This window comes from Rhinolophus hipposideros (assembly GCF_964194185.1).
Source record: "Rhinolophus hipposideros genome assembly, chromosome: 5".
NCBI classification, from domain to species: Eukaryota; Metazoa; Chordata; class Mammalia; order Chiroptera; family Rhinolophidae; genus Rhinolophus; species Rhinolophus hipposideros.
This window is the reverse complement of record NC_138051.1, coordinates 46,392,896-46,403,161: the sequence shown is the minus strand read 5'-3', so window position 1 is coordinate 46,403,161 and position 10,266 is coordinate 46,392,896. Positions and strand designations below refer to the sequence as shown.

At 39.0% G+C, this 10,266-nt stretch overlaps 1 protein-coding gene across 5 annotated transcripts in view; it reads right to left on the bottom strand.

Moving 5' to 3' along the window:
- Nucleotides 1-913: 913 nt before the first annotated feature.
- Nucleotides 914-10,266, bottom strand: part of TMOD2 (tropomodulin 2) — a 48,785-nt gene continuing 39,432 nt past the window's right edge. For all 5 annotated transcript variants that reach the window (XM_081049166.1, XM_081049165.1, XM_081049162.1 and 2 more), the window contains exon 10: nt 914-8,478. In XM_081049166.1, coding sequence (XP_080905292.1) covers nt 8,444-8,478 — 35 coding nt within the window. In that variant the 3' untranslated portion in view covers nt 914-8,443. The remainder of the gene's footprint in view (nt 8,479-10,266) is intronic.

Sequence of the window (10,266 nt, the reverse complement as noted above, 5' to 3'; positions counted from 1 at the left end):
GCCAGAAGGGAATGGAAAGTGGGAACACAAAAATGAGTAAGTCCTGCTTAAATTCCTGAGATTGTCAGCATAAAATGGAGAACTTTGTTGGCATTAAGAACCCTGGATATTTATTTAGGTTAGAATTTAGAATAGTAATACCTAAATGCCTTCTATATGCCAGGCACTGTTCTAAGAGTTTTACACATTAATCTTCATAATAGTACTACTGTGAAGTATGATTATGATTCCTATTTTACAGAAATTGAGGCTATTCGGTAATTTACAGATGTTCACACAACTAACAGAAGTGAGATTTGAACCAGACAAGTATGACACACTTGTTATGTTATTCATGACAGCTCCACAGACTAAAAGAATACTTTAAACAAAATAATTACTATACTTCCTTGGCCACGAGAAGGTGTGAAACAGCAAATACAGAAATTAGAATAGGCTTTACATGCTTCTTCTTGGACCTTGTCACCTGTCTAAGTGACAAAGAGTTAGGCAGAGATCAGCAGGAGGACAGGAAAAGTAGGTTTTCTTATTTTTCTAGAGCAAACCTTTACAATGTAACTTTATGATTTTTACTGTTCCGTGTTATCAATCCCAGCACAACTTAAAAAAAAAAGTAAACCCAGAGTTAATGTAAAAAATTCAAGGTAAAACACTTAACCTATTTGGGTTATCTGTATTCTTGCCCCATTTATTCTAATAAGTTTTAACTGTTAGGTGAATGTGTGCATATTTATTTTAATAATGAGTTCTCATTTCTTCCTCTGGCTACTTCTGGTTGTCTGTCTACTTCTTATCTTCGTAATAACAGCACATTATAGACCTTTCTGTAAATGGACTCTAATAGAACATGGTGCCAACCATTTATTTTTTTAAAGAGACAATGTGTCTAAAAATTAGATAAATTAAATCAGTCTTTACTTTCATTTTAAAAGGAAAATTTATTCATTCCTAATGTTCTGTACACATTTTCACTTGGAAATTTCATTCCAGACACAAATGAATGGATTATATTTTTAAAAACAAAAAAATCTTGATTAATTAAAACCGTATACATTTACCTTAGCATTAAGTCTGGCTGGCTAATTCCAAAAAGTCAAGCATTGCTCCTACTTGTGCCAACTGGGATCAGGGTAAAAGTATTTCACAAGTATTTCACGCTTCATATATTTTGCTTTAGCATACATTTAATTCCCACACAATGTTCAATTTCACATTTAAAAGGCAAATTACTCTTTAATTCCCTAATGAATATAATACAAATCTACTTCTGAAAAGTTTCAAAATAAAAAATTAAGCAATGTGGAGTTTTCAATAACTGCTTAGCCAAATAAATGTAGCCAATATAAATTTAAACAGTTACAAAGTATTATTTCCTTTGTTCTCTTCAAAACAACACAGGTACATATAAGGTCACACATTACAGGCATCTAAACTGGTAAAATATTACAGATTGGTGGCATGCAAGTATTTTACATTTTTAAATGCAATGAAAAAATGCTTATTTGTTTCACTTGAATAGATGAAACAGAATTAAAGTAAAGGTTTAATTAAAATATAAATATTATTCCATGAATATAGGGGGGGTGTATTTATTTATTTATTTATTTTGAAAAAACCAAAGCGGCAGAGATAAAAATTTTAGGTCAGAACAATTTCTTTCTCAACTAAAGATTGTCACTGGCAATGTTGGTACCAAAATAAAATTTTCTTAAAAAGCACACAGATTTCTATCCATCTATTTCACCATATGACCAATTCCTATCTATCCACATTTAGATTATCCACGGAAAATTTTTAATTCTGGGCCAGCTTCTCTCAATTGCACAGTGTACTCCTGATTGGCTTCTCTGTTATCCAGTCAGTATGTGCTCAGAAACACACACACACACACACACACACACACACACACATAAAAGCCTATGAAAAACATGCTGTGTTTACTGTGCTGTTTCCTTCTTTGCATTTCCCCTTTTCCTCCACAATTTTGAGAAAATATGATATATTTTAAAATAGCATTTTAGAAAAGGCTGTTCCTCCAGAACTGTTTTGAAGACAGCAAAAACCGCTCAAGAGTAAGAGAGAACTGTGGACTGTTCAGACCTCTTCCTCTGAACAAAGCCTTCTGAAGAGAGATGGAACTGCAATGGAGGCATTACTCACCTATGTTCAGAGGCAATGGAAACATTTTAGAATCAAAGGCGATGGAAGGGACCTTAGAGAGCATCTAATCCACTCACTTCATTTTCCAGATGAAATGAAGATGAGACAGATGGAAAATGTTGCCCAAAGTCACACACAGCTGACATCCAAGTCAATACTGTTTCCCAAAAAAATGTTACATGGTGGCAAATGGAGCATAATTCTTGTGGGGCTGGAGAAAAGTCAAACAACATTTATTAAGCACCTATTATGTACAAGGCACCTTACCAGATGCTACCGAAGATACAAAGATTGATGGGACAGGCCCTGCCTGCCAAGTGCTTATGAAAGTCCTGTGACACTGTGTTTCAATATCTTTCTTAGCAGAAAATAACACAGACCAGGGCTAAGGTTGCTGGTGATAACAAGGCAGCTGCTGCCCGGGAGAGCTGATCTCACAAGTGACACTTCCTTCCCTTCACTATCAGAGCTTAAGTCTATTATACAGCTGCTGGAGTCCTAAAGAGTCTTCTCTTCTAGGCCTTCATTCATACCTTAAGTCACAGCCCCACCCCGAGTGGTGACAGAGCTGACAGGATGGCAGCAGTGCCCCAGACTTGCCCTGCAATTCTTAATCACTGTTTGCTTCCCCCTTGTGTGTAGGCTTAGGCTCTCTGCAAGGGTCCTGACCACGTCCCCAGGTACTGTCAGAGTGACCCAGGAAAATGCCCTACCACACACATCACTGGTATATAGCACCCACCGCCCTCATCAACCACCTCTCCCACCGGTGTATACGAAGTAAAGTAATGCCAATCCCTACATCATACTCATGCTTCAATTCCCCATACTCAAAAAGATGTAGAAGGTGTAATTGTTGGTCAGAAGAAAATAAAACAGATTCAAGACACAGTGGAAAACACTCGTGAATAGATTAAAAACAACAACGATCTCCCATTTTTGTATAGCCCTTTCCAGTGTAGTATTTTCATCCCATTATCTGATTCTATTCTCATCACAACTCTGTGAGGTAGTTAGTGAAGATATCGTTCCCATTATAATATAGCTGAAGAACCTTAGGCTTGAGAGACTCAGTGGCGTGCCCCAAAGTCACCCAGCCAAGAATGGTGGAGCCAAGTGTCCAGGTTTCTTGACTCCAAATCCAGTGCTCTTCCCCCTATATAGTCTATAATTGGCAGGCAATTGAATGAATTGCCCATGATCATACACCTGCTAAGTGTTGGTGATGGTATTAGGAGTCAGTCTCCAAATCAGTTAGTATGGTGCTCTTTCACCATACCGACTAGCAGAGCCAGTGTACTCAGAATGACTACCATGGAAGATATCAGAGAAAAGTCTAGTCTCCTTCACTCTCCCCCAAGTCAAGAAGGCATCACAAAACTGGGGTAACCTCTGGTACATGTACAGCGTTCCTAGAACAGTACCCAGAGGCAGGTTCCAAATTTCAACCTTGGAACTCCTCCTCCACCCCTCTACTGAATGTTCAATCATTGCTGTTATGGGCAGATGAGAAAGAGGTAAGCTGAGCAGAGTTTACTTTTGCCCTTAAGCAAATTAAAACCTTTAATTTCCATCTTCCTTCCTCATCTCACTCAGCCTCTCCACTAAATTCCTGAACCACAAAACAGAATCCAATCTGATCTAGTTGGGAAAACAACTGCATCCATCCTGGGTTCTGGGTACTTTCCTCTCTCTCCAGCTTGTTACTGGTCATGTGATTTTCATCCAGAGGGTCCAGCCTGATTCCAATCATCCTCACCCCTTTCCTCTGCATGTGTCACAGTCCTTTAGCTCTGAGGATGGCACGGTGAAGGGTGGGAGATTTGAAATGAGGAGCAACGAGGAAAAACTGCTACTGGCAGAGCTAAAACACTTCACCTCAGTTCTCTGCTCCTTAAAAGTAGCGATTACTGCATCATTAGTATAACAGGAAGGAAGGAAGGAAGCTTCAGGATTATGACTTAAAACCCAATTCCAGTATTCTCCACTGAGTTCTCCACAGCTAACATACCACAGAACCCAGTATTCACAACTTACTGCTCCCACCCATTTTTGCTGATGCTATAAACACTTGCACTAAAGATAGTATCTATTGTGCAAAAAAGGCACTCTATCCCTAAAACCCAGAAACAAGTATCAAATTCTATCAATCCAGAGTTCTTATACTTCCTCTGTCTCCTTCACAGTGCCTAGGAGAAGGCTAGTTACATCATACCCATGAAAAAAGGAAATTTCTTCAAACTCTTTTGTAAATATAAAGGGCTATCTTACGTTTCAAGCATGCTGATGCTTGATACCTGTTTCAAGTTTGAGTGTCTGAAACATTCTCATGGTAGTTATTCAGAGCACACTGGTTTCCCTAATGCTGGTGCCCTGCCAGGGGCCACATTTCTGTCTGGAAGAGAAGCTGCTGCTGTTTTGATCGGGTGTGCCAGGCTTCCCTTAGGGAAATTGTTTTCAGGAGTATAGGCATTGGGACAATTTCTGAGTTCTGAAATGAAGATGGGCTTCTACTGCACGATGAAGTGCATGCTCTAAGATGGGTGAGCTGCATGTGCCCCTCCAGGTTAGTGATTCTCTACCTAACCTAGGCCCACAGCAACTCCGAGGGGGTAAGGGAAGAAGGACTGGGAGACAGCATCTCCCGAAAGCAGTCAATTGTCCAGCTTTAGTCAAATATCTCCTTACAGTATTTGGTAATAGTTACGTACAAAAAATTTATATACAGTGTGCCCTACACACTTGGAAGGAAGGGGCTGAATTATGTTGCTGAAGATGAAAGAGCTTCTACTTACACACTTTAGGCAGAGAGATTTGGTGCTAAAACAATGAAATTATTTTTAGGCTTCTACTATTCTCTAAGGTTTATCGTCCACACACGCTGTGAAATTTGGTGGTTGGTGACCTAAACTGCAAACACATTAACCTGGGCCTGCAGCAACTCTAAAAAGGACAAGGGAAATGAGGTGGGGAGACAGCATCCCCCCTCAGTCAGTTGTCCAGATGTAGCCAAACACCTAGTTAGATATTTACATAGTTGGCATGAGAGTGTGTGTGCGCGCACACACACACACACACACACACACATTTATTTACAAAATGAAAGGATTAACTGATGTTGATGAGGATGAAACAGCTTCATTACATGCTCCGTAAGATGGGGAGATGTAGTGCTGGAATAATGATATGATCTCTAGACTTCCAAAATTTATCTCCTAAAAGTTTTTTTCCACATATGCTGTGATATGAGCCTGTAAGTCCAGGAGAGTGATTTTACACTTAACATGGGCCTGTACACGTCTAAAAGGGGAAAGGACGTGGTCTGGGGAGAGATTATCTCCTTCAATCAATTGTCCAGATGTTGCCAAATATCTCAATATTTGGCAAAATGCATATATAAAAAAATACTTTATACACACATATGTCCCACCGTGATGGATGGTAAGGGATTAATTACGCTCTAGGTCATGAAAGAGCTTCTACTTACACATTTTGGGCAAATGGGGAGATGAAGTCGTAGGCTAATTAAATGATTTATAGGCTCTTAAAAATGGAAGCTTATCTTCCAATACTTATCTTTAATATGTGAAAACCCATGGAAATGTCACCTTTCAAGCTACTTTTAAAACACAGGTAATAAACTGATTAGAAATAAATATTTGATTTCCTAGATTCTATTACATGTGACCCAAGTATTTTACAAGCTAAACAAGTACTCAATTTTGACAGTACCCCATTCTCTTGTTTTAATACTATCCATAACTGCAGCAGAAACAATCACTATCAAATTCTGATTTTTTTCCCTTGCTTTCTGTCAGGGGGTTCTCAGAAACTGTTCTAGCCCCAGTCTACAGCACGTTGGGGCTGCAGGGCACACTCTGTAGGATCCAAGATTTCTTAGGGGTATAGGTAAGAAAGACAGGGTATGAGAAAAGAAAGGAAAAAGCCGAGGGGCATGCCAGGGACTCTCACACTTAAATATATCTGCAACAAATCCAAAGTGATAGGAGAAAGATAAGGAAGAGAAATGGTCTTCCCATTGGCAACATGGTAATCAAAACATACGTATACAAGACAAGAAATGTATACATTTTACCCAGTGGTGTGCTGATAAATGGTTATCAACTAGCAACGTAGGGGGAAAAACAGCCCTGGTACGCAACATTTGCTAATTTCCATGGTAAAAATATCCCGACCATGGCCAATTTCAAACCAACAACCAAAGTACTGAATTTCTGGATTTGTGAAGAACTACTGAATTGGGAAGAGAGATAAATAGCTTACCATTACATGGTATATCATCCATACAGAAACAATAGATGCAATTAGTCTGAAGAGAATAGAAAATAGTAAAATGTATATCTGAGTATTACTTTTGTTTTTAATATAACATTAATTGTAAGCATATGTCATTTACTTTTTAATAAAAAAGTTGGCTGTGTTTCACAACTAGTTTGCAAAATTATTGAAAATTTAATAATCAGTAAGCCAGTATAAGTCAGCTCCAACATAGCACATCTAAGTTAGAGGGAAGGAAAAATCAGACCGCAAACCATCAAATACTGCTTATTATTTTTTTGTTGTACAGATAGGGATATGTAGAAAACCAATCCAAGGATTTTCAGGGTTCCCAAAATGTCAACATATTGTGCTCATTACTCCCTCAAAAAATCTCAAATATTCTCAAGAAAATGAGATGTTTCAAAGGATTTTAGAACTCCAGATGTGAATACTTATAATACAGATAAGTGTCCAATTTTATAAAGGATGTCTATCCTAAACAGTTTCTATGTGCTTTATAAGCTAACTAGAATAATATATGAATTATGTTACCCTTAACTTGTTTTACTGCTATCAAGCCACTCAGGAATATTTAATTACTAAACAAATCCTGGATTGGGCCCACCTTCTCGGAGAGTCAGCCATCTCTTTAGCTCCAGATGTTACCAGGATGTCACCTTTAAAAGGCTCAGAATTACTGAGACGAGAAAAGAGAATGAGTTGGAAGGAAGGGAGGGGAGAAGAGAGTAAGGGAGTGAGACCTAAAGCTACCTGTCAGAGTGCCACCAAGTACAGCCTTGGGCACTTCCAGTTCTCAAAGGCATGTGAGCTTGAGCCAAAGGCTGCAGTCACTTGTTTCCTTATTTTAGCATCGTACTGCTGAAGTACACGTTTGATGCATACTACCATGCAATCATCTCAGTACCTTTACACGCTTCATTCTTGAGATGACAAACACCTGGCTATGTGATCATTTACATTTTTCAGGATGTTTCCAAACATCATGATGGATCATGCCTTGTAGACAAAAATCTGTATAATTAACCTGAATGTTCACACTTCATCCCGTGATGCTGTTACAGCTAAAGATAAAGCAACACATGCTTCTAAAATTTGCCAAAATAATGCAATCACGTGTATCAGAAAATCTTGATTAAGGTACAATTATTGTTGTTTTATTTAGGAGTGTAATGCTTTAAAAGCTTCCCTCTTACTAAATTTAAAAATTTCCCATCATGTCTGGAAATCTTCAAAACAGCTTTGTAAAAAGTTATTATTTAGAGTCATGTTAAGGATTAAATCTATGATGAATAATCAGTAAAGGTAGCTGTGCTAATTAATTTTGCTACCTGTAAATCTGGCTTGAAGCTGTATTTGTGGGTTAATGAACACTTTACATTTATTTGCTAAGGCTGTGTTAAAGCATCATAATGCTGTCTTGCTTTTATGATGACACCAATGATCTCTGATCAGTGGGGCATGTGCATTTAGTGATATTTCTGGAACGAAGAGAGAATTTACGATAAAGTGGTCACATTTTCTCACCCAGTGAAAGATTGGCAATACTAACTTCAACACTTCTGATGTATTTAGCCTAACTCAAAGCTATGCATGTAAACAGAGATAGGCCTCTATCGTAATCACAGTTAACAAACATACTTATGTACTCAATTCCTCTCAGTGGTTAAAAAAAAATATTCATGTAGGAAAGCAAGACAACCCAATATGAAAGTGGTTAAATCATTTTCGATTTTTGTCACCTAGTAAGACCTGCAAAAGGCCACTAGTGCAAGTGCCAGAGGTGCCCATGAGCAAATAAAACAACTGTATATATTAAAAAATCCAAGATAAATAATTAGTGCTAAAAAATAACAATTAAATTATTAGTGGTGTGGTTAACGGAAATGAACAACCTTTGATAAAATGATCCCGAAGGAGGAGAAAAGTTTTGTTCGTTTTTAAATGGCTGCCGTGGTGAAACTTCGCCTCCTGTTCTAGAGATTTACCTTCGGTCTCCTTCAACTCGCTTTTTACGAACTAGGTAAAACAGAAAGAAAGTTTAAAAACACACAGTGAAGGAATAGTCCTTAAACTTCAGATAAACATTAATCGCACAAAATAGCAAACCCATACACTGAGGATACAGTTATCTTAAATTTCAATATTGAATCACCCATGGCAAAAAGTGGAAATGACAGAATAATGCAGTGTTTTGTGGGATTTACATATATTTAAATATAGCCATGCCTGATAGTTAAAAATTTGAATGTTAGAACTTCCCCATTTCTGCAGAGAGGAAGGTCCAAACTAGATCCACGATATAGTGAACTTTTTAATACAGTGGTACCTCAGTTTTCGAACATAATCCATTCCGGAAGACCATTCGAGTTCTGAAATGTTCGAAAACTGAGGTGCAGATTCCATATAGAAAGTAATGCAAAATGGATTAATCCATTCCAGACCTTTAAAATCAACTCCTAAAATTGCAAATTTAGCATGAATTTTACTATCTAATGATATCGTAGATCCATAAAATTTACGGCGTTTGTAAACCGAAATGTTCGTCAATGGAGACGTTTGAAAACCGAGGTACCACTGTAGTTTGTTGGTCACCTACCCACAGCACATATTTTCAGCTTGTGCAACTCCATCACCAACTGGCTTTAATTAACACCCCAGGATGACATTCACTATCTATTCATTCTGATTATGGTTTGAAGACCAGGAGGATCTGCAACCAGAAGTTCAGAGTTTTTAAACCCGTTTTAAATAAAATCTCCTAAGTATCAACCTCCAAGGAAGGTGTGATTCAGATGGCAAGCAAACTCAGAGATAAAAGTTCCCTTAAACTGGTTCTTAGTATCAAAGACATTGCCTGTTCCCAGTTTGTACAAACCTCTTCTTCCGAACCCTTTTGCCTCCCCACGTGTAGGCTCTTCTGGTGGGATGGAGGAGGGCTACTCTAACCTTCCTGCATTTAGCAAAGACGGTGCCCTGGCTGTGGTGTTGCCCCAACTCTCCACTTTAAATAGCCCATCCTAGTCTGCAGAAAATTAGACCAAAGCTGTTGCCTATGGATGCTGTCCCTGGAGTCAGGATTGCCTCTGTTTACTTCAAATCACTTGTTTTGCCTGTGTTCTGTGGTCTCCGTGTTGTTCAGCTGTCAGCCCCGTGTGCTTTCCCTAGGTGCCTTCCGACTACTGCCTTCGTCCTTCCCCAAATCCCTGTTTACTGGGCTGCCTCCTTAGATTCACCTTCTGCACCCTGAAGGCAAGCACTGCCATATGCCCGGCCAGCCTCTGGACGCCACACACGGCAACTTGGCTGCGCCACAGGGTCTTGGCTAAGCATGTGTGGGCAGGGAACTGGACACTAACCATTACCTGCCCGCTTCCAGTTCTAACTGTTAGCTTCTGCCTTGTTCACTATCTGAATCCTCCCCACAGCCAGCACTACACCTGCTGGAACGCCTTGCCCAGTTCTCCTGTCCAAAGTCAAGCATTGTGTCCCTCAACCTCAAACTGAGGACTGAGGCCTGCTATTGGCTGACTGCTTGCCAAGTGGACTGTCTACACCTGCATTCTTCTGTGCTGTGGTGAACTTCCTCATTGTAACAACAACAAAAAATGCCACAGATCCTCAGCAAAGAGTAGGGGCAGCAGGAAAGGTCAGAGGATAACTGAGAAAGCTACTTCTGAGTTTACTTTCAGAACTAGTTCCATCAGTTCATTTCACATGTAAATCACCAAAGTATCAGACATAACCATATTTAAACCCAAGTAAAAAAACATAGGACTCAAACATAAGTGAACTAGGAATTTCCAT